At 40.6% G+C, this 25070-nt stretch overlaps 1 protein-coding gene across 3 annotated transcripts; it reads right to left on the bottom strand.

The window, feature by feature from the left end:
• Nucleotides 1-2524: 2524 nt before the first annotated feature.
• Nucleotides 2525-23395, bottom strand: TMEM106B (transmembrane protein 106B). Of its 3 annotated transcripts, none has more exons than XM_037384730.1 (8): nucleotides 21548-23395; nucleotides 17706-17927; nucleotides 14909-14972; nucleotides 13499-13658; nucleotides 12643-12783; nucleotides 12484-12533; nucleotides 9145-9198; nucleotides 2525-8408 (listed from the first exon to the last, which is right to left on the bottom strand). In XM_037384730.1, exons 1-8 carry the CDS (start codon nucleotides 21723-21725, stop codon nucleotides 8270-8272), a joined length of 1008 nt encoding a protein of 335 aa, XP_037240627.1. In that variant the 5' UTR covers nucleotides 21726-23395; the 3' UTR covers nucleotides 2525-8269. The 3 variants fall into 3 exon arrangements, with proteins under 3 accessions (XP_037240627.1, XP_037240629.1, XP_037240628.1); XM_037384732.1 differs by lacking the exon at nucleotides 21548-23395 and adding an exon at nucleotides 20957-21090; XM_037384731.1 differs by lacking the exon at nucleotides 21548-23395 and adding an exon at nucleotides 20537-20625.
• Nucleotides 23396-25070: the final 1675 nt, after the last annotated feature.

Genomic DNA, 25070 nt, shown 5'->3' with positions numbered 1-25070 from the left:
CAACATGTTTAAATACACTGAATGTAAAATTTTGCCACAAGTTTATGGTGGATGAATTCAATCACTTCAGTGGATCTACATGCAGGCAGCCACTAACATTCCCCAAACCTAAACTATTTCAGCCAGACTTCACGATCAAGAAATAATATATACCCTGGTGAACGTAAGCCTCCAAACCTCATTAAAGACATAGTAAGTCTTTACCTGCTGTTCTTCTAGATATTACTAGCTATTGAGGTAACCTTTATGTCATTCCTCTGACCAGTACCAGAACAACAGTATTGTGGTATGATTGTCAGAAGAAAAGCCAGACAAAGGCAAATTACATTCATTTGTCAACCTCAACTGTATTACTAGGGTTGCTAGAAGTATTACTTCCTAAAAACCTCTCAAGAACAATATACATAATTACATTTCAGGTATCCATAACTGCAGTCAGTGAAATGTTACATTAAAGTGATGCTGAAGCTCCTTAATCAAGTTGTAGTTTTACTGTATTAGGTGATTCACTGTCTCATGAAAAATCAGCTCCATTATGGAGCCACGTCAGCTCCACAGTGCCAGTAACAGCTCATTAAAGTGTGTGGCACCTGCTACCCATACACTGGAAACACCAGTGAGGCATCTCAGCGCTCTGGGCTTAAGAGGCAGGGATTCCTGGAGAACAAAAAGGAAAGGAGAAAAAAAAAAAAAAGAACAAAATCAAAACAAAAAATGTAGAGGGATCTTTACCTTATCTGACAACAGGAGAATACCAGTAAAATTAAATGTGTGATTTTGTATTCCTTAAGTTGCCAGGTAGGCATCATCTTCACATTGGAAAACACTTACTGCCATTCATCACTAGTGTACCCAAAGTCCTCTCGGGTGAGTGTATCTGCACAAGCCCATATCCCAAGTATGCACTCAGTTACACAGCTATATAGAAAGCTGCATGAAATTGAGAAGTAAAAGGAAAGCAACCTACAGACAGCCAGGGAAACTTTAAAAGTATTTCAGAAGTTTCTGTCATTGTCAGGCCTTTGAAACTAGGCCATTTTAAGATGTCAGATCTTTCAGTAGTTAGATCTCAAAAACCCTTTCTTTGGGTGTTCCAGAATAGAATTTTTTTTTTTTACTTTAAATTCATCCAAATTCACATTTGTTTACCTATTCCCATCTGTCAGTGTATTCCCTTTTAATCCTCTTCCCACTCTCCAGACAGGCAAGGTGGTGTTTGAAATTAACTTGGCAGGAATTCACCTCTGGACCCTATGGTCCCAATGGAAAAAACATGAGAGGAATCCAAATAGTGTGTAGTTTCAAGGATCTGGATCAAATAAAATTGTTCACTGCTGAAGATATACTTTTGCCTACCTGTCCCCAGACAGGTAGAACAAGAGAGAAGCAGTTCTTCACATGTCTTCAGGCTCTTATTTATACATGGCAACACGCTGCTTAAAGGTTATTGTTCTCCGATTTAGATAGTGTTCAATGAAGAGTTTGTCCAAATAGGAAGATTTGGATAATGGTTACAACTCTGGGAAGGAAGAAGGACTATATGGGGAAAAAAAGAAAACAGGAAGCATGACCAGTGATTTTCTCATCTAAACTTAGTTTTAAAAAACTAAGCCATTTTTAAGAGATCCACAAGCTGGAACAAAATGGCCAAAAAAAATTCCTCTATACATTAAGACTTCCATTAGTTATCCATAACAGAAAAACAATGTAGCAGTCATGAATATACAATAGGTTTCTCCAGAAGAAACCTTAAAAAAAACCCCAAACACTAAGGTGTTCCAAAACATGTACTACCTGTAACATCTGAGTATTATGAATGCTGCAAATGTTTCAAAGTGATGTCCTTTGTTGTCCAGCTTTTAAAGATTGAAGCTTTTAGGCAATAATGCCCCCTTAAAATAAATTTGCAAATAGCTGTACTGGGTCTGGCTGGGATGGAGTTCGTTTCCTTCACAGCACCCCATGGTTCTGTGTTTTGGGTTTGTTGATAACACACTGTGGTTTGGCTCATGCTGAGCATGCTCATACAACACAAGTTTCCTTTCCCTTTGCCTCCTCATCTTCTTACCCCACTCTGCCCAACCCTGCAGTGACTAGGCCAGGGATGGTCAAGAAGCTGGGAGGGGGCACAGCCAGGACAGACACCCCCACTAATCAAAGCGATATTCCATATGGGATCATGCTCAGCAATAAAAGCTCAGGGAAAGAAGAAGGGACATCCGGGGTTATGGCGTTTCTCTTCCCCTTGTAAATACCTGCCTGCTGAAAGGAAATAAATTCCTTATTTTGCTTCACTTGTGCACAATCTTTGCTTCCCCTATTAAACTGTTTTTATCCTGACCCATGAGTTTTCCTGCTTTTGTTCTTCTGACTCTCTCCACCATCCCACCACAAGAAAGAGTGCATGAGCAACTGGGTGGGGCCCACCCCCTGCCTGGCATCAGCCCACCACAACAGCCCGGGTTTTTAACTCAGTTACTGTAGCAGTCCAGCCAGACAACAGTAATTCAGTCACATATGGTGCTCAGCTTTCAGATACTCCGTTTATTACAGACTTAACACAATAAACCATAGTACCAAAAAGGTAGATTGCAAAGGTTTCACATCCTGGGATGCCAATGTTACAAAAATTAAAATCATACCACTGAAAATACATGAAAGCTTGTGGGAAAAATATGGTGAGATAGGGGGAAAACTTGTGGGTCATAGGGAAGGAGGAGAGAAAAATATTGTCAGTTAAAAAAGATACACGACCCAAGTTTTTTTAAATAGAAAATTTAATATCATTCTTTGAGCCAAACAATCCTGTCTAGAAACATATTCATAATGAAGTTAACTCCATATTTTGAAGCTCTAAATAACAAGATCCTTTGCCCCAGTTAACTTACATTAAGACAGCTTCTGTGTCCAAATACCCCTTGACTTCTAGCGTTTATCATGCTTAAGTTGATAAGATTGTTTGCTACACAGTCACAAGAACAACAGTTTGTAATTCTGAAATTACAAAAATAGTTATCACTCATTAGTATTTCTATACATATCTCAAGCTATTATATGCACACTCTGTACAGTGGATGTTACCAGTGGTTAAGTTTGCTTCCTTAAACAAAACAAAAAAAGACTATATCACTGACAGTTGGACCCAAAATGCTCAGGCACTGTAATATACTTGCATGTCTGGCACTAGATATCCCTGCCCATGCAAAGCAAAATCAGTTTCAGTACCCAAAAGACACACATCCAGGTTGTAAGACTGTTTTGATGGTTGGTGGAAGAGGATCAGTATGTTACTGCCACCGAAGTCTCATACTACACTGCAGGGCCCATTGTACAGACTCCTTGCAGCCAACTGTTCCTGTCCAGCAGGCCTGCCTACAGTCAGAAAAGCAAGCTTGCATGCAAAAGCTGTAGGGCAGCAGAGGAAACTATCCCAAACTTCTCCTCTGGTAATGACCAGAATTCCCCAGCTAAAGGTATAACAGGAAGGTGACTTCTCAAGTCTACAAACACCAAATGTTTTTGCCATACTGTACTGAAATTATTGTTCTGAATGTGTTTTGGTTGGGCTGTATTCCCCTCTCTCTCTCTCTCCCCCCCCCCCCCCCAAAAAAAAAAGCAAACAAAAAACCAAACACAAAAACCAACAAACCCACCCAACATCTAGACTTCTTGGCATGATCAGGGCCAACACTAACAAATGTTTTGACAGTTGCTGTAGTCCATTATTGAAGTACATTGGTTGCACTTACGTTACTTACCCTTCCTTTTCAGAAGTAACAGTAAGCCTGGAATCATTGCTAGGGTTGTAGCATTTTGTTAGACAGTAAAAAGTTTAGTTCTTAAAGGTATTGCGGCTAGTCTTACTTGTCTCTTAACTCTCAAAATCCAGTCTAACTAATGTTAAGCTTCATGTAGCTGCCCAACTCTGAAACAAGTCACCCATTTCAGAAGGTGCAGTTCGGGAACAGACTAACATCCCGCTGCAGATTTAGGGAGCAGGAAAAAAAGCAAAGCCACAACTAAGTTCCCCATCACCACCACCAGAAAAAAAAAACCAAATAAAGAGGAAGTCTTAAATGCTGAATAATGAATAATGCTATTTTTCTTTTAACATTTTCTGAATCCAAAAATCTCTCTCATACTACTCCAAGCACCAGGCTTTCCATCATGAAGGCACACCCCTTCAGTCAGACTGTTAAAGACTCTTCACAGTTGAATCCAAGCACTTAAGAGATTCAGCGCTTAAATGGTTAGCTTTATATAGCACTTGCTAAAAAGCCTAGTCACGTTTGCAATGCACTATTATGATAAACTTACTCACTTGCAGAACTTCAAGGATAATTTAGAGCAAAGTCAACTAAGGCAGGTACTTAAGTCTGCCAACATAAGGCTGCAAAATATAAACATCAAAATGTTAATATCAAGGTCATGCACACAAGAAGTGCATTAGGAACTTCAAAGCTATACCACACAGGAAAAACCAAAAGATACTTATGCTTGTCTTCACAAAAGATTAAGAACTAAGCAACAATCCTTTAAGTATCAACATGAGTACAAAAATTATGATGAACTTCTACAGGCTTTTCCAAACACCAGGAACAGGAATTCAAGAGTTAAGCGTCAGGTTCTACACCTTTTAGTAACAGTGCTTCCCTTAAATCTCTCCAAATGGGTATGTGATGGTTTGTTTGGTGGCTTCATTCATTCATTTTTAAAGCATCATATTTAAAATGTAAAATAATTTTGTTCTCCAGGTCAGAATGGTCAAGTCGCCAGTATTTTTACACATTTCAGCATTCCATATTAATTTAAGTCATAATTTTGACCTTTTACAGTTATTCTATACAGAATACATTCAGTTTTGTTTTTCAATTGTGCCATTACAGTGCAACATCTGGACCACTGTTTTAAGAGATAACAGCTTCCACTTTAAAGTGCAACAGGTTTTGGTACAAGTGCTACAAAGAATTCAAGAGAAAGGAATTATACTAGAAACAGATCCTGTGAAATACAACACCACAATGCCAGTATATATATGATGTATTTTGATAGTATTCACAGATTATGAGGAAGTTACAAATTAAGTTTGAATCACTTGAGAAGACCTTCAGAAACTATCTTCCACACAGAAAAGCAAACAAAAAACCCCACCCTAAAACAAACTGTTCTTCCAGCTGACCTTCTGAAGAGAATTTGTACTTACTGATTTACATTGAGCCGAAGGGCTTGCCTTTTTTTCCCCCCCCCATCAAGATAAAAAATAAATGTGAAATAATTACAGGTCTGTCACTTGGATCTATTCTCATAAGCTTGTTTACAAAGTCATACAAGTTAATACTGACTTCCCTTGCTCCCTTAGCATATTTCCAAGCTCAGCCACAGAAGTCAAGTCAAAGTTTTCAAACAGATGCTTACCCGCTTATCTGATGAGATGTTATATTAAAATTAGTAGTTAAATTGAAATTCTGTCTTTGTTTGGTTAGTAAATATGCTGACAGTTTTGCAAGAACATACTAGCACATGTGGAATTTTAAGCCTCTGATTCTCCTGTAACTGACTTAATTGGAGAATTAATCAATAGGATCCTCACCCCACCCTTTATTTTAAAATGAAAACTTAGTCATTCAGTAAGTCTACCACAAATTGATGGTGTTAAAGTTTACATCCATTAGATATCCCAGATGACAGACATTAAGAGTTGTATCTTCCCCCTTCTACCACATATGCAGAAAGAATAATTCCACTCAATTTATTATTTTAAATTAGCCAATACCAAACACTTCATGCAATGTAAGATCCACAGATTTAAGTATGTATTTTACTCAGCATATCTCTCAAACTTTCAGAGGTCAACCTGAGTCCCAATACTGCATAAACAGTGTAACCTCCCCCCAAGCATGCTTGTTCAAGCAGCCTTTGCTACTGTTAAATAATTTTATCCTTACACTATTCCAGTTACTTTAGGTTGGTTACTTTAGATTACTTTTATTCTTCAGAGAAAAATTTGTTTTAAGTTGATATAAATATTTGCCTAGAGTAATTTTCTTCTTTTTCTACTTAAAAACTCCAAACAACCTACAAACTCCAAACAAAACCAGCATTCTAGATGTAAATACTTAGGCCTAGAAGAAAAGCCCTATCACTTGCTGGCTGACTTCAGATCTGACACGATTTAAATCAGAACTCTCCCTGCTCTCCAATACAAGCAAATCTTTCTACACCAGATAAAGAAGAGTTCACCTCTGCTTCTACCCAGCTCCCCACTACCCTGGTCTTTAGTTATTACCTGCATCTTTTCAGGCTACCAGACAAGCTTCTGCAGGCATTTTATCAGCCACAGGACTGAACCTCATCTATACTCTAGGAAGACCAGAGTCAGTTGTGAGCTAGTTTCCCTTGTGATCGTAAGCTGTAACAATGTTTACTTTTAACTGCCCAGATTCAAGAGTAATTTTCAGAATGTAACTATACTAAATCAGAATCTACTATTCCAGTTCCAGAAGTTTTCCAAAGCCAAAAAGCTGACATCTTTATCTTATCAACAGTTACATGAAATAGACAGTTAGGTTCCAAGATTTTCTCATAGACATTCAGAGTAAGTGTTCATAGCAATTCGAACAGAGGAGAGGTGGGGTTTTTTGTATAGTTACTTCATTTCTTTTATATCAGTCTTAAATCATTGATACTCTCTTCCCCACCCACCCAAGTAGGTCCACCTAAGAGAGGTCAATAAAGAAAAGAGTAATACAGACATGTACATTCACTGAAGTACTGAAGCATGAGATTGTTAGTTGCAAGAAATTACTCAGCAGGCTTTTGCCATAGTGTTTATTGCCAATTCATTTTATATAGCTTATTTCCAGGAGATGGGCAGCATAAAAACCGCAACATCTATTTAAAAAAACCCAAACTATTCATTATAATGCAAATCTCAATAGTACCTTTTACAGGTGCATCTTGTATAATTGAGAAATAAAACAATCCTGATCTAGTCAATTAAAAAGTTTCATACCTAACCCTTAGAACAGTCAGCCTTCAGAAGTCAAGCAGCTTTGGACCCAAAATTTACATGTCACCATGTTTGATTATAACCCTGGAAATTCTCACTGTGCAAACTATCCTGCTGAAACCATTTAACAGCTTTGTTATAAAGTCAGTATCATGATTACATCAGCATTTACTCTTAACAGAAAGAGTTGCTTTGTTCTCCCCTACATAACTTAGATGGGAACTGTGAGTGCTCTGGAGATTCAGGTAATTACTGCATTGCTTACTGAACCTGTGCACTAAATACACACACCCCAACATATTAACACAAGTAGCTTAGATACACAGCATATTAAAACAATAAAAATGAAAATTTACATTAGGCTGCCCAAACCTGTGTCCAGTTTCCCACCTAGTTCCAACTGCAGTCTTGTTTTTAATAGCTGTACACAAAGCTTACTAAAAAATAAAGTAGAAAGACACTATCAAAGTCTTTACTTGTTCATTTTCTAGTCTTTACTTTTTCCTTCGTCAGCAATGACTCTGGGGGTTGTTGTTTCTTTATTTTTAAACCCAAGTTTGAATCTAACATACATTCTCCTTATAACATCCCAGAGGTAGCAGGAGGGAATATGAATGAAACGATGCCAGATTCTAGAAGTTGCACATTCAAGTATAGTGTTATCCAAGACAGCTTTCCTGGTTTTCAAAGACTGCATGTCACCTCTAATCATGTATAGCAAATGAGAAGTAGAATATCAAAATAAAAAACCATCACCACTGGGTTACTAATAGAAGTTTCACACCCAGATACCTCAAAGTAATTTGTTACTTAAGTAGTACTACTGCCAGTTTATAGTCAAATATCAAGAACTGAAGTACAAAATTAAAATTTATGAGTATCATTTTTTCTAAAATGCTCATTAGTGAGACATCTCACCTAAACATAGACATACACAGTTACTCTAAGTTGATGTACCACACTGTAAGCAAAGGTCCCAGTTCAGTTCAAGAATCTGATACTGCCCCTCTCCCTCCCACCACACAACTTGACAGAAGTGCTTACAGTAATAGAAAGCAAAAAGAAGGGGAAAACACAACATTTAACAAGTGCATCTATATACATTTTTCACCTTTTCCCTCCTTGTGTCTGAAGTGAACAAATCACCATGTTTGCTATGCTTTACATGCACATACACTCCCCTTCATGTAGTACCAGTCCTATTCAAAGGATCTCTGCAAGCATCAACAGCAGTCATTCCACACTAACCAAGAGGTGCTTCTACTGTGGAGGCTGAAGTACATTTAAATATTCTGACTGGCCCAGCTGGTAGGTTGTGTTTCCTCCACAGTCCACATACTGGTATCTCTCTTGGGATATTTGCTCAGAGTGGCCAAAGTAAGAGGTTGTCACTGTCACTCTTAGAAAGAGAAAACAGAAGAAGTTTGTAAGATGCTTCAGTTTCCTATTCTAAAAATCAGCATTTTGACATTACTAGAGTTTTTAAGGAAAAAATTTAAACTTTATTTAAAAATTACTTTAAGACAATACTAGTTTACCACTATAGATTTTCTCCATGAAAGACACTTGGTTCCCTGAGCACAGACTTTTTTCCCCCCTAAAGATGTCAAACCTGAGGTTTACTCATTAATACCTTGCCTTGTGAGGAGAAAGCAAATGATTAGAGAAGTTACAGCCATGGTTGGATCTACACCTCTCCCCCTTCCCCCTCAACAGCAAAAAAACCCCTTCAAAAGACAAAAAGAACAAACCACCATGCTACTATTTATGCAAGAAGTCACATAAAGCAGACTTTGGCAGAGTACTAAAGCCTGTATCTGCTTCAGGATCACAAAGATTTTGACAATTTTTGAACAATTTTGAAACAAACTCATTTCCAAGTATTTGAGACCTTAGTAGCTCCACGGTTACAGCTCAACTACACAGCAGATACAGTAATAACAGTTCTGCCTATTCAAGTGTCTTTACACCACCAGAACCTGTTTTTCAAGAACTATGAAGCTACTACACTAGAAAGCAAGTTGATTTCATTTTATCTATGAGGCAGACTCCAGGATTAAGTATTTTGAGTAGTATTTCAAAGAGTTACATTGATTTAAAGTTGTTGCCAACAAACAGGAAGTTTCCATACTTACTGCATCATCACTACAATGTTATGCACTTTAATAGATGCTAAAGTACAGAAGTCACTGCAAACAAGAAAAACAACAGTTAGATTTGCATTGAGCTTTCACAGATAATTATCTAAAAAGCAAGAATTGTGGTTGCAACTGGAAATTCTGTTACCTATGTATATAGAGACTACAGAGTTGTTAGCAATGGCAATTAAAACACTGCTAGTGACTGTATACTCACCTAGGTCTACTTGCTTTCACATGCACTTGCTTACATGCAACACTTGCCAACAAAACTGTCCTGTGAAACAGCATTCACTTCATCTTTCAGAAGCTAACCGAAGTAAACCTCAACCACTAAATTAAAGCACATCAATATCACTTCATCACTCAAGACTGTCTGTAACCCTTCAGAGTAACAATTTGCTGCAGTTTCACTTCATGTGAAGTTTATATATAGAAAGGAAACTTTACAACAAAATGTTAATGTTATGCCAACTTCAGCATCTTCTCATGTAATAGCAATTTCTATAAAAAGCCTAGAAGGCTTGGTATTCTTGCTCAAAATGTTTCAAGAACTTAGAAAAGTCCTTTTTTTGGCGCTAATTCACTTCTGTACTACGCAAAGTAACATTTAAACAATCTGCAGAGATTTTCAAGTTATTGTTCTCTTGCAATATACCCTTGTCAGACTTATATTTAGTCACATGCACCTACACAGCAGTTATACAGAGCACTATGTAAATGTATGTATTTTTCCCCCTGCTTTTGGTCACAAATTTATCAGCTCCGGAATGAAAGGCAAGTGGTCAGTGCAATAAGACTGCATGGCAGCCACCCCACAATACTTGCATGCCATTGTCATTCTTTTCCTCAGCACCAACATACATATGATATAGTATTACACAGTGAATCAACATAGGTGACCCAAATTGTATGAAAATACAAATAAAACAGGTATGAAAAGTTGTTTTATATTGGTATCTGTAGTAATGATAAATATTTTGATTTTTTCCTGCTAGGCTTAAAACCAAGTTTAGTTATATGATGCCAGGTATTCTCAGTTATTTTTGTCTATATTTTGGACTAGAAAACTATCTGTAACATAATATAAAGCCAGATTGTATCCAACAGCACATACTGGCTGACAAGCAGAGAGGTACAACACCAGCATACTGTTTTTTTAATTCCATATTATCTGGAAATAAATCTGTTTTTTAAAAACACTACACACAATACCAACCCACTAAAAAAAGCCAAAACAATACACCACACTGCACAAAACTGTGGCTAGGAAACTATACTGAAGGTGAACTCCACATTGAGCCAGATCTCTAAAATAAGTATGGAAAAAGCCCTGTACAATGCTGATTTCACCATTCATCTGGATTCAGCAGACCTGCTTGTATGCAGACACCTCAGATCTCTAAGGTCTCCTGTATTCAACCTAAGCTAATTTTACAGGACATGCACTCTCTGGGATCCAAACTGGCTAGTTCTGACTAACACTGAATTGACTAGCTCGGAAAACACTGAAATGTAATCCGCTGTACAACACCCAGCGCTATAACCCACAATACTCCCTGCATTCCAAAGATTGTCCCACAGCCTTCACTGGAAAGTTAAATATTTGTGCATGGAGAAAAAACCCAAACAGTAACAAATACAAAACCCCACTAAGACCAGCTGAGTGTTTAAACTAAGGAAGCTCACTCACCGTCTCCAGGGTCGACCTATAAAGCAAACCCAGGCTTTCAAGACTCACAATACAGTGAAAGAGCAAAAACCCATCAACAATAACTGTCAACAGGTCAGGGAGGTCAAGTAATACCAACTGTGTAACATACAGAAAATCTGGAGAAAATTAATAGCTACTTTTTTTTTTGTGGCTCAAGTTTGTTTAGTACATTTTAAACATCACAAAGCTAGTGAGTGCTACTCACAAGCACTAGCACCTTGCTGTGCCAGCCTGTACAAGAACTTAGACCCTTAACTAACACAGACTTCCATAGTTACGGGTCTCTTATTAAGAGTTATTGCCCATGCTTAGCATCACTGTGCTGAAGCAATGAATATTTTCACATGCTTACAAACCACCTATTAGTCTGCTCATCTAGTAATGTCACTTGACACTTGCTATCCTGAAGGAGGGCGAGTCCACATTACACACTACTGTCAATGACAGTTTCTCTGCCTCTGCTCCAAGACTGCACCATCTACCTCCAAGTTGGACCAGTGAACACACCATTCTTCCACATTTTGCCAAGGCTGCAGCTATGAAGCACAAGAGCCTGAAATACATTCAGTTCAGGCCACAGGCAGAGCAGCTTTTCTCTGTCTGCATCTCTCTAGACATCTGAAGTCATCCAGTTTTTTCCTAAGATTAGTCACCAGCTTGCATGTAAAAGTTGTGGCTATTGTTGGGAACAGACTCTCAACAGCATTACTGAAATTAAGGCCGCAGTACTGACCATGGAAGACGTTTCAATGCCTTATTGCAACAAAAGCATGACTAGATAGGTATTAGCACGAGTTCTATGAAGGCCACATTTATTTACTCCTTATGCATCCAAAGGGTGAGCAGATTCACAGGATTCAGTGTTTAATCAAGCTAACTTACATGCTTTTAAGAGGCAACAGAAGTACAACACTTTCTGCTTATTTAAAGTTAGTGCCCAGTTTGGTGTTTCACACCTATTTCAATTCACACTAACACTTCAATGCTGTAAGGTTCTCTCCCACCCCAAAGGGGCTGAAATCCACTGGAACTACACACAGACCCAAGGTCTCAATAGTTAACTTTTTCTGTTCATTCTGCATTTCAGTGTCACAGAATTAACATTTGTGTTTGTTACCAAGATATATTCAGCTAATAGTCTGTTGGTCAAGTAAACTTTCAGAAGCAATGAATAAAAATGCTTAACGGACAGGCCATAAACACTGCTTACCATTGTATACATGTGGTCTGAAGAAATACAAATTAGCCTCCAATTTGTATAGAATTAAATACAAATTCCCTCTACTACCAGAGAAATATGTGGGAAAGTTACCAGAGAACTTGTTAGGGGAACAAACCTGCACTTTCACACCCCAAAGCAGCAAGTCCTAGCTATTGCCAAGGCCTGAAACACTGGGATAGAGATGCCGCTCAAAGTGCTGAGAGCCAGGTGCAGCAAGCCACTATATGAAACTACTGAAACAACCATAGTTTAAGTATTTTTCAGTACTATTAAAGATCCACAAAGAAAATGCCGCAACAACTCTGCAAATACATTTCTGCTGACTTTTTTCAAAGTCACTTTTAGCACCATTGTGATTTTTAAGACAACCCACATGATATTTAGAGGCCAGTACACTTACAACATGTAGCTCATTTCATCTTGTATGACTGTGGGCACCATATAGTCAATCTGAAAAAAAAAAAAAAGCACAAAACAAGAAAAGCAATGAAAACACAAATGAGTAGATTTATATTTGAAGATTAGCACATATTCAACTTCAAAAGCCAATCCTACTTACCTGTTTCATATCCAAAGGACCAATGTTGGTGATGTTGTTTAGTCGTGCTTTGCCAATAACTGTTTTTGAAAACTGAACTTGGGCTGTGATATTTGCCACTTCTACAGAATAATAGTTGTTATTAGTTATATTTAATGTGTTCTGAAAAAAAAATGAAAAAGACATTAACAGCTATTCATTCTGTGTATCTTTATGAGGACACATTTTGAGATTTATGCCTGAGACAGTATTACCTGAAATTACACAGATATATTTTCTTGCCTTCAAGGATTGGTGGGGGGGAAGGGAGTAATGGACCATCATTTAGCCCTTTCCCAGGTTGTTTTTTTTTTTCTGGGAATATACTGAGCAGCACAAACTTCTGCACAACTTCCCTGGCGTCCACCTTCCACTGCAAATACTGCATTTCTTCCCATTCTTGATTATTCCCTCCAGGAAATTTAGCTATCACAGGACCCTTTTCTCCCACATCTGGTTTAGTTTATTTAAAATGAGGAACTCTTATGGAAAAACCTTTAGGCAATCCTGTATTGACTGCATTACCAAGACATGTTCCTACATACACACCACATTTCACTCATATTCCAAAAATAACGCAGAGCACTCAGAGGTCACTGTTCCCATAAAAAAAGAAGACCCAATGGTAGCTTGCAACTACATCTCTATTAACTACAACTACAGAAACCAGCCACAGAAGGTCCAGCTACATTTTACAAAGCAGTCATTGTATCTGCCTGTATTTCCTAACGCACTAAGTTCATCAGCTAAACCACAATTTCTATGTATATTAAACAGTCAAAGCAGTATCTCTTGTTGCATTTATCCATTACAAACATCTAAAGAAATAGTTACTTACTGTAATATTTAGATATATTATATGTCTAGCCTGTTCGTAAGTGACATACACTGACTTCACACCAATGTATTCAACATCGATTGAGCGAGGAAACAAGAAGAATACAGCCAGCCCAGAAAGTAGTAAGCATACAATTACAGAAGCAGTCACGTAAAGCTTTCTGGAGGGGAAAAAAAAAAAAAAGCATATTTCAGAGTCAAAAGCACATTAAACAATAGTGGTATGTTATTTTCTTTTAAATAAGGAGCATGACCAGTCAATACAACTTAGTTCAGTCTATTTCCACCTCCCATAGGGGAAAAAAACCACAAACAAGCCACAATGCACTTCACACCTGTCTCAAACAGCTGTTACTTTTTTATATATACAGAAATCAAGTTTCAAAACATGTGATTATCTCAACATTTGGAACTTAGTGGAAAATGGAAGAGGTAAACATTTATGTGCTTTGAAACAAACACTTCCTCTTAAAAATGTATTTGTAAGAGAAGGTTTGTCATTCTGCAGGAATTTGACACCACACTCAGAATGAAGAATAAAGCTCTTATGCACCTTACACAAGATTCTTTGTCATAAGATACTTTCAGGGAAGTGTAGACTCCTGCTAAGAAACAGGAAATTCACAATTAACCTAACATAAAAGGTGTGTATAAAAAAATACACAAGTAAAAGGTTCTACTGCAGCTCCAGGTTTCTCAAGGTTAGAACACTAAAGCAATGTGTTTCAAATTTGTACTACTAATATCAGACATGATCCAGGGTAGTATTATGTGAAGTTACTGTATTTTTTTTTTCCTGGCACTCATTTCTGCTTACTAGAGAAACATCCAAACATTAATGGAAAAAAGAAAACAAAAAACCACAACAAAAAAAAGCGTCAGAACAAGAAGCCCTGAAGACTGTAATGAAAACTTTAAGTAGATCCTAGGAAAAAAAATTCAAATATACTATATCAGAAAGATGAACCTTGATTTTGCTAGCTGCTTAGAGCTTTACAGATTATTTTCTAGGTGACTTATTCTGTAGTAGTGGCCCAAAAAAGTTATCACTTTACTCGGACTTTAACACTGAAGATGTATCTGCTCAGATCAGTTAAGATACTACAGAGATTGATGAATACTTGCATAATTACTGCAGACATTTAGATAAATAGCTACATGATGAGATCATACAGTATTACTAGCTTTGTAAGACATACTGTGATGGCAGTACGCACACCTGTTAACCTCTAACTCCTTAAGTTATTAAGACTGGTATTGCTCATGAGCAGGGTTCTTTCAGTACCGAATGCAAGAAAACATTCCCTTCTTTTTGCTTGATTCCTCTTACCACTATCTCCTTTAAATTGTTGAATTTTAACTAGAAGAGAAAAATTAACTGTAGATTTATGTATCACAACTGTTAACTTACGTTCTTCTTGGCCTCAGTCTCTGATCACTGTATGGAATTAATGCTACCAGCTGATTTTCCTGCCCTGGAAACAAAAACACCCTTTCAGAATTTAAACAAAGAAAAGAGTAAGTATTGTTGCAGTTACTTCAAAGAAAGAGTGCCTGTTATAACTTTAGTGTTTATTCTTTGGTGCCATTAAAGATAAACATTTAAATTCCAGATAACAACCCACACAGAATATTATTGTAGCTTATGTCACTTTCTGAAATAGGAGTATGGCTTGCACAACATGGAGAGAAAAAAAACCACCAAGCCCAGAAAGACCAAAACAGCAACAAATTCTGCCTCTGTGCTGCGAGCATGCACAGGAGATAACATGCCTCTGGCACCATTTCCTCAAGAGAAACAGAGGTACATAACAGCTTCCAGCTCTCTCTACACCAGGCCACGTAAAGTCATAGGAAAAACATTCAGAAGCTTGGGCAGTTAGAACTGTTCCAGAAGGCATTCTGAATGTACTCTTCTCAAAAGCAGAAGTCAGGTTTGTTTAAAAAAAAAATCCTAAAAAATATATGTATCAATGTGGGTGGCTTCACCAACGCAAGTTATACACATGCTGCATTCTGGACATCACCGGTACATACAGCCATTTCTCATGGGACTGAGCTGCAGCACCCTGGAAGTCAAAAAAGTATCTACTGGAATTTCTCCAAGCCATGAACTACTTCACTAGACAGCATTTTAAAGAGAGGAATATCTTAACAGTAGAACTAATAAACACAAGCACAGATGACTTGAAAATAGATGGACTACATCTGCCTGTACAGCTTTTGTTATCTGCTTGCACACAAAACCAGAACTGAGATTCATCTATATGTTAACAGAGAAGCCTCAAGACCAAGTGAGATTTGCATTTTTTTAAGCCAAATGCAGGATTTGACCAGCATGATTAGCAAGGTGATAAACTCCTCAGAAGTGATTCCATGCTGAATCACTAAGCTGAGCAAAGCATGCTAGCTAAGCAGGTAGTAGTATGTAACATCAGCCTTCTAAAAAACCTCTACCAATTTAAAACTGATTTTCATCTCCACTTCAATGAAGCATCTTCAACCTTTGAACAAAAGGTATGAAAGTAGGACTGTGCTGTTATCTTACTGAAAAGCTAAAGCTGTCCAAGTAACAAAACCCTATTCTATGTCTTTATTAAGTTTAGCCATATCGTTAGTCTGCCCTACAAGTCATGCAGTCATTCTGTGAACCCTCCCCCCTCAAAAAAAAAAACCCAAACACTATTTTTTCCCCAAAAAATTACTAGAAAATAATTAAAGACATCCCTATTTCTTCTAACTCATTTAAAGTTTTAGCTTTAATCATATAATTTCATTAGAATGTAAGGACACCTTGTGTTTTTAATAGTTACTGTAAAATGTTTAAACAAATATGAGTTAATTACTACATCCAAAAGTCTTGCAGTCAAAGAAATAAGCTTTTGAACACAGAAATCCCACTGTTACTGCATTTTAGCAGTATTTAGCACTATTTTAACAATATCAATAGCAAGTTTCTATTCTATTGAAGCATTTCAAGTTAGCAAGCTAACAGAACAGACTTCCTTCTCTATAGTTGTTCAAATAATTTTTAGTTGCATAGCTTTTCCACACTTCAAATTTGTTGAATTCAGAAATACTCAAATGATACATTGTAATAAAGTTTAACAGCTAAAATACAAATCCCATATTTGTAACTTTTTAATATCCTGTGCCCCCCACTTCTTATTCACAGGTGAGGCAGAAGGAGGTGTGAACTATACTAAAACCTAATCTGACTGAAGCACATGTACAAGGACAACATACATCACCCAATTTTCCTGAGCTGCTGATTAAAATCAGTTCTGAGGGTTTTTACACCCACTAATCTATTTTGGATAAGAGTTTTGGCAAAAGCAAAGCAGTCCCAAACACAAGACATTCTCATCAGTTCCTCTTCCCTATCAATGGGAAGAACTTACAGCTGAAAGAATACTGTGCCTTGGCACACTGCATTTGCCACTCTCTCCTGTTTCCCAGTTTCAGATAACCTGCATTCTCCTCTCGGAGGTCTCTTCTTAAATAGCTATTCAGGTGACTTAGTGTAGTACACTTAGAAAAGCATAACAAAGCAGAATGTTTTATTAAAAGGTAAAGCAAAGAACAAGGGCAGCAAGCAAATAAAATGGTTAGGCATGAAGCCTAACACTGTGCAGCCTACTCCTTTCCAGGGCAGCCAGAGAGCCTATGTATTTTCAGCTCCGTGGAGGTCCTCTGCCAAGGACACATGGGACAAAGGGAGAGTCAAGAAACTGAGTGGCACTGGCAGCAGTGAGGGCAAAAAATTTCACTGTAACTGATTAGGGAAAAGGTGTTGCAGTACAGGCCTACTCTTCACTTCCTGCATCTGCAGCTATTTTTTCAGTTATATGTTGATTCAAAGAGTTTAAAATAGGTAGCTAAAAAAAGATGTAATAAAAATCTCACAAAAATAAAGGTTTTCAAATTCAGCTTGCAAGAGCTAGGGTTATGTGTCAATTTAAAGCTGAGAAGGACAGAAAACCGGCATTGTACAAGAGAAGACCCAGGAGGCAACAGCCAAACATCTCAATTTGTTTCATTCATCCAGTACAGTCATAACAAAATGCCTAGTGCTAAAAAGCCAAAAAGATGAAAGAACTTCATCTTAAATAGGAGAGCTATTTGCTATGGATGATTATAGTTACAACTGCACATGGTTATGAGGTAAATTTATAGGTTAAAAGTTAAAAAAAACAAAGAAAACTTACCTCGTGGAATTCTTCCCGTTCCCTGACAAGTGGGGCACGTGACACTGTCTCTTCCTGTGAATTCCACGTAAGGAAACTGTGATACATCTCCACATCTGCTGTCTTCATTGTGCGACTCTGAGTGCACTAACCCATTCCTCATGTTATCAGACACTGTGCCTCCATCATAGCCATCGTCCTTGCATGTATGCATAGGCAGGTGAGAAAGTGATTTTCCCATGTCTAAAATAAAAATCAGAAGAAAGTTTTCAGGGAGAACTATTCAAACATGGCTTGCATTTATTGCTCTGCATCAGGTAACCACAGGGTCGTTACTCCAAGGCTCCTGTTGCCCTCTGTTCAGATCCCCTCAAGACCTGCAAAGCATGAAAGCCCTGTCAAGCTGGAGTCAATCCCAAGCCCTAAGCACCTGAACTAACTGGGAGCTTTGCTCAGACCCTTCAATATACACAGGCTGAATGGGGATCGACGAGAGGCTTTTAAATTAGAACACCAAAATTGCTGGCAAAAGGTTGCCACACTCTAGCAGTGCTTTTCGCAGGGCTGTTGTACAGACTTTCACACAACACTTTCTTTGTATAACAAAAAAATCAAGACTGGGCTCTAGAAAGCAAGTTTGCAATTTTCAGTGGATTCTACAGACACTACAGACCCAATTCTAATAAACCTTTTAGGCTGGACTTGTTTTGAGAACATGGGATCAGCTACTAGCTTGGAAACTAGAAATATAGATCTGCAGTGTTTAAACTGGTGATTCCCTTTACCCAAGAGGGCTGATTCCCAGGAAAGTCAAGGAAAAAATGGGAGTTAATTTAACAGAGCTGCCAGCAATACATAGCATTTATAAAGACTTGTTAAAAAAAGCATTTTTGCTAGCCATGCAAATTTTAAAATTTTCCCATTACAGGAGTTTTTCAGTCATGGCATTGAAACCACCTTGAAACACAGGATGCTTGAAACTAAAGGCTGTAATGAAGTGATTCAAGTGGAATACTTCCTTATTTGAAACAGGTTGAAATAAAATTCAAAGTTAAAAAAATTTTTAAAGCAGCTGCTACAAATCATCATGGTTCACTGAGAATGGAAGACCTAAGAGGAAGCTTAAGAAAGCAAAACAAGTCAGAATATTTTAAACCAACCACTCAAGACAAAACAGAAAGATCTCAAATATGGTAACATAAGCACCACATTAATTCATTATATTGCCACAAAGGCTAGGTGAATGTGGGAGGGGGAAAGTAATTCAAATGCCAGCAAGTCTCAGTTACTGCTCCAGAAAATATGCTGCATTATTTTATTCATTTAAGTCATTAAACCCTTACAAGAAGGAAAACTATTATCCTTATGCTGCTACAGCACTTTTAAAAACATGCTAAGTTTGGGAGCCATTCCATAATGGAAACTGTTGAATTGAAAATTAAAACTACTGAAGTATTGAAAAAAATTTTCTGAAAAAAATTGCATACTGTTCTCCTTGTAGCTGACCTACAGCCTTTAAGCTACAAAACTTCAGTCTTGCAGCTTAGGCAGTAGCTGTCACTGTTACAGGTCTGAAAACTTAGCGATAAATCCCTGTTGTTGTTGTACCACAACTGTATTCAACTGACCTACTTCACTGATGGTAAACACAGGCTACATCTACATTAACAGTACAGAACAAGCAGCAACTCCATAGAAATAAATAGTTATTGAGAATTCAACATCCACACTATATATGTTTTTGTGTGTTTATTTCATACTAGGTCTTGTCTAGACTGACAACACCCACAACTGAAGTGCACCTTCTAGTTTTAGCTTCTTCCAAAAGGGAGAGCATTCACGCACTCCCAAATCACACTGTGATGTGAACCGAAGTGCAGCAGACAAGTATGACTGGGAACTGATTTGAAGAGCACACCCTTTATTTTAATTAAAATACTAAGGCAGATGTATCCTCCAATACCAACTGTACCTGAGCTTCAATAATTCGAGCTTAATACTGTTGTTCTACCGCCAGACTTAGGAAAGCCATATCTCAGTTCACGGGTGAGAAGATAGACAATGACCTTCAAGTGAAATGTGTTCCTCCAACATGCTTCCCCCCACAACCAAGCGCTGAACTCCATTACAGCTGGCCAAAACTCAAGAACACTATTTTTTTATCCAACACTTACATGAGGAACAGTAGCAGCTCCGAGAATATCTCATCTTCACATGTGACTGCCTCTATACTGTCACCAGTCACAAACCCTACTTCCTTAGCAGCTGTGCTCTGACCCAGTCTCTCCCTTGTAACTGATGTATACACACTCCAGTCTCCTTGGACTTATCTGGAGTTTCTTTGACTTCACAGTCTGTTAGGAAGAGTTTAGTAAATTCAGAAGCATTACGATAAGCTGGTTTTGTTTAAGACTGTGCCCTTCAACTTGCTGCAGCAGTGTAGTATGATAGTACATAGAGAAAACCCAAACAACATCCCAAGCATACAGAACCACCACATCCCAAGTTACACAGAAGGCTTGGGGAGATAAATTTTTGTTTATAAACTCAGTGAAACTTTACAGAATTAAACTAGATTGTTATATTTCTCCAAAGAGTTAGGCTGGCATTCTTACCTCTTATATGCAAATATATAAACTTGAGATAGCAAACCTACTTCTTTTTCAAAACAGCAGAAGACTTTGAACAGCAACCATCTTCCACCCTATCAGCTGTGTCTTAACCACGAACACCACAAGCTCCTCCAAAACAGAGGATGCAGCTGGGCAAGGCAATGACTTAGCAGCCACCGACCTGCCCAGCACAGGCAGGCGAGGCCAGGGCTGCCTGCCCCGACCCCTTCGGAAACCCACCTCCGGGGCCCAGCCTGCTCGGTAAGGCTGGCGCTGCCAAAACCACAGAGGCCAAGATTCTCCCCGACATTTACGGACTTTCCCGCCCGTCAGGCCAGAGCGGCAGCTGCTCTGGCAAACATGGCGAAGCGTCCAGCCGGCGGGCGCGGACCAAGGCCCGGCGGGCTCGGCCGCTGCCCGCTGCCCCCGCCCGGCAGGCGGGGGGTGTCGGCGCGGAGAGGCGCGGGCCGCCGCCCCGGGGTAAGCGGCTCCGCGCCGCGGGCCTGCCCGGGCCCCGCCGAAGCCCACGACCCAGCGCGGCGGCCCCCGCCTGACGCCCAGCTCCCCACGGCCTCACAGCTGCAAGCCGCGCTCGGCCCAGCCTCGGCTTCGGCCCCCGCCCAGCCGCCTCCCCTCCACCGCAGGAGCGGCCTTCCCCACCTGCGGCGCGGGCTCGGCGGGCCGGGGAGGGCGGGCTGCACCAGGCACGGGGGGCGACACAACTGGAGGCTCCAGGTGCGCTGCAGCTGCCCCGGCACTAAACGCCGGATCAGGGCCGTGCGCAGGCGCGGGGCGGCGGGGGCGGGGCCGCGCCAGTCCCGTTCCGGCCCGGCGCTGTCAGTGCGGGCGGGGCTGGGCCCGCTGCCCCGCGGGGACGGGGCGCGGCGGGAGTCGCCGTTCCTCTGCCCGGCCCGGCCCCCTCCCGGTCGGCAGAAGGCTCGGGGATCGCACGGAAACCGTCGTCCCGGGCGTGAGGCGGTGGCCCGGCTGAGGGGCGCCCCGCACCCCCGGCCCCAGGCGGGGGCAGCGGCAGCGGTGCGGGAGCGGGAAGCCCGGCGGTGGCGCAGCCCCGCTCCGCAGCCCGGGCGCGGGGGGCAGAGCGCGGCTCCCCCGGGGTTTCCCTGCCGGCAGCTGTCGCTGCTCCGCCTGCACTCGTGTGGCCCCCGCTCCTCCGCATCCGCCCTGCGCGGCGTTAATCACGGGAATACCGCGGGGATTTTGCTTTCCGCAGCCCAGTTTACTTCGTGGTACCTTCAGAGCCACCATCGCTGTCTTGTGTCGCCGGTTTGGTAGCGCCGGTGGAAGTAACGCGCTGTGCTGCAGGATGAGGTGCTCCAGCGAGGAAAGCTATCGCAAAAGAGGCGAGAGAGGTGCAGGGAACGAGGGACACGCTGCCACCGCAATTCATTTGCAATTCACTGTAACTCATGTCACACCACGCAAGGGCGCTTGTACAGCTGATGTGAGATGTCCCAGCGATCTCCCACAGGGAAAGGAAGAGTGTTGGAAGGAGCTTGTGACTGTTGCCTGGCTCGTGCCCGCCTCTCCCTGCGACTCGCCCCCCGGTGCCTGTGGCAGCACGGGAGACCGCTGCTCCGGGGGGGCACCGCCGCGATGGGAGCTGCACGGCGGGGACACGGCTCGGCGTGAAGGAGGCTGGGGGACCGGGGAGCGGCTCTGCCCGGTTTGGGAGCCTCGTCCCAGCTGCAGGAGTGAGTGGGGCTGGGGGAAACGCTGTGACTCACAGCATGTACCAAAGTGCACACACAGGCAAGCATAGTGGCAGGGCTCGAAGGAGAGGGTATGGAAGTGAGGTCCTTAGGACAACTTGGAGTCATCACAAGGCTGGGGCAGGGTGCCAGGCTTCTCCAGAGGCCAGGAGGAGACAGGCGGCCTCCAGGAGCCACCCAGAGCTGGTGTAGGTGTGAGGCCACCAGCAGTACAGCCCTGCCAGCAGCATGCCTGGCACCTCACTGCAGGTCCAGGAGATGATCGGCACAGAAAATAGCCTTCCCCTGCCCAAACACATGCTCAGAGAAAAAAAGCTCTGCACATATCTACCTGGGTTGATGCCAGCCCAGTTATTCTGTTTATCCTTGGAACTTCTGGGTTTTTTTTTTCTGGGAGTTTCAGAGATCTTGTCTAGCAGTAGTCTCTAGCCTTCATTATCCAGTTCAAGCAGAGTCCTGCATGCTTCATTGGTGGCTTGGCTCTACTGCCCTAGCCAGGCATGGTCAAGCTCCTGACAGTATTGGCAACAGCTGGCACATCCCTTGTCCCTCTGGTAGACCTTCTTCTGAGCCTTTGGCCCATCAGTGCTCAAGGTTCCTGAGGTGCCCGTACAAAGCTCTCTGCGCAGCAAGATTGACCATGGTACTCTGTGGGTTCCTCGCTATAAAATGTTGTGTGTAAGATGCTTTGGATAGATCCCTGGCATGCCCAGGACCTATGTGGAGTTTGTATCTTGCTTTAGAGGACCAGAAAATGCCAAATGATGTAAGTTTGGTAGGCTCAAGCCTGGCAGGCCTGGCTGTTAGTTTCCCTGGCTATTGGCTTTTGGTTCTGGCTCAACTTTGTATTGATCTAGGGAGCACAAAGCACCATATCGAAAACAGTCATAGCTTTCAGCTGTCCAAACAGAAAGTGACAACACCAAGTCTTTGCCTTTTACATTGTTTTAAATAATACTGGCAGCCAGGCATGCTGACCCGAATCATCACACAACAGGGGACATGTCCCAAAAGGTCTAGCTAAAAGGTTTTTGGAACAGCTTTGGGAAGTCGCACTGAGTTCTGGCAACTCACAGTCAGAAAGTCAGAAAGACTGTCAATACAGATTTATGCAAGAGAAATATACCTACCAAATTTTAATTAGCATGGAGATTTTGATCAAATCAAAATTTTGCAACTTAAAGTGCAGCAGTTTTTGTCCGATACTTCCAGGCCTCAAATTAATCTATATGGCCCCATGCAGGTAAGGATGTTACAAAGTTACCCTTGTTTCTGAGGTTACCAAGTGTTTCCTTTGCCATGATAGAAGCAACAGTTGAAATCTTCCTGGGCTGTAGAGATAGTTCTTCATTACTGTAATCAATAGAAATGTTTCCTATTAGACACTTCTTACTATTTTCCATAACCTCTCCTCTGTAGCTTTGACACAAACAGAATGGTTTGTTGTTTTGGTTTTTTTTTTCCCTCTTTACCACTGTCATCATGGAAGGGAACATATCTCTGGATATCTGTTTGCTTCGTGTTATTTTCACATAGAAAGCACATTTTAAAGGTATCTGGCTCACCCATTAGCAGCCTCAAACCCATCCATAAATCCTCAAGCTCACCTTAAATATAATTTGTTTACTATAGGCTAAAGTAATGCAATGAAAACTGAAAATAAGCAATAATATAAAGGCAAAGTGTCACACCCACTGTGCAGGCTTGAAAAACATGAAAAATATGTGATAAGATGTACACATTATAAGCATCTTAGAAGTGCTTAAATATGCAATGAGGTGCTTAAAAGTGTTATGGAAATGGGCCACTGAGCTTGGGCTCATCAAGACAGGGTTCCTGTGATTATGGAAAGGGTATTCTGCAGTAAGAAAGTACAGACTGCACAACATCCAGTATTTCTGCTCATGAACTGGATAGAATATGTCTAGGTGAGGATTGCAGGGTTAAACACAGACACAGAAATCAATCAGTTCAGAAATGTGTAGTAGAGGGGTGGTATGCAATACTATTGCTAGTAGGAGGGGTATGAAATGGAAACACTTGACATAAAGAGAGAAGCTGAGATCATCACCTTTGGACTGAGGGACAGCTGCAAGTAATACGAGCTCTTAGTTCTCACAGATCACTAAACGGGTGCAGTTTATGCTTCTGATAGTACATCACTAAAGAAATCCAAATGATAAATCCAGTTCCAAGTTGAGTTTAGTGGCTGGGATATGGTGAGTCAGGTCCTTGAAAGGGCTGGAGTTAGCAATCCATGTAATATGCAGCCAATTGTGCCAGTGTGCAGCCTCCCAGGACCTGTGAGCACCTACAAGAGACATACACTTTAGCAGTGCCAGTTAAGAATTACATTTACTTCCAGTTTTGCCCCCATGATGAATAACAATCCGCTAGCAGTGGTTGTCTGCAAAAAAACTTCAGACTGCCCATATTTATTTCATCCTTCAGAAATATAAGCTACTAGTTCTGTGAACGCTGAAGGTAATGAAGCCTGGTTTCCTATGGATTTGCCTCTTGGTTGGCTGAACTATTTGCCTGCATTATAATAATACTTTCTGTTATGACTGCATATGCCTAGCATCTTCTCCTGTGGAGCATTTTGGCAGCAACATGCAGGCTGCCATGTTCAGAAGTGGAAATTCGTAGAAATTTGCTGACTGGGTAGAAAGCTATTAGGTGTTAACTCCAAACTTTCCAACCCCTAGTGTCTCCTCTGCCTGGTTATCTATTTTTATAAAATTTGTATAAACATTATAATATCTCAAACTCTGCTGAAACTGTTTACCACCTTCAAAATTAGAACTTGGGACACAGACAGAGAGACAGGGTGATTGCATAAACCTTGTTTTCATATAGCCTACCAGGCTAAAATGGATGGCATGTTATCTGAAGGCTGAGCTAGGTACAGAACCTATATTTATCTCCAAGCTATCTCAAATTCCCGAAAAACAAACAAACAAACAAAAACACCAACAAAACCAAACAAAAAGAATGTGAAAACTCTAATCCCTATCTCATCTATGTATAAAGTAGCAGTATGG

This window comes from Falco rusticolus, chromosome 4, assembly GCF_015220075.1.
Source record: "Falco rusticolus isolate bFalRus1 chromosome 4, bFalRus1.pri, whole genome shotgun sequence".
Taxonomy (NCBI): Eukaryota; Metazoa; Chordata; class Aves; order Falconiformes; family Falconidae; genus Falco; species Falco rusticolus.
The sequence above is the reverse complement of the archived record's forward strand: the minus strand, read 5'-3'. Positions and strand labels throughout refer to the sequence as shown.

Excerpts from the sequence above, each read along its gene's own strand:
- TMEM106B (XM_037384730.1), bottom strand. The coding sequence starts at position 21,725 with ATGAGTTACAGTGAATTGCAAATGAATTGCGGTGGCAGCGTGTCCCTC. Across the intron at positions 14,973-17,705 it reads AACGGGAAGAATTCCACGAG|GGCAGGAAAATCAGCTGGTA; the intron begins GTAAGTTTTCTT and ends TTTTGTTTCCAG. Across the intron at positions 12,534-12,642 it reads GTCCTTTGGATATGAAACAG|ATTGACTATATGGTGCCCAC; the intron begins GTAAGTAGGATT and ends TTTTTTTTTCAG.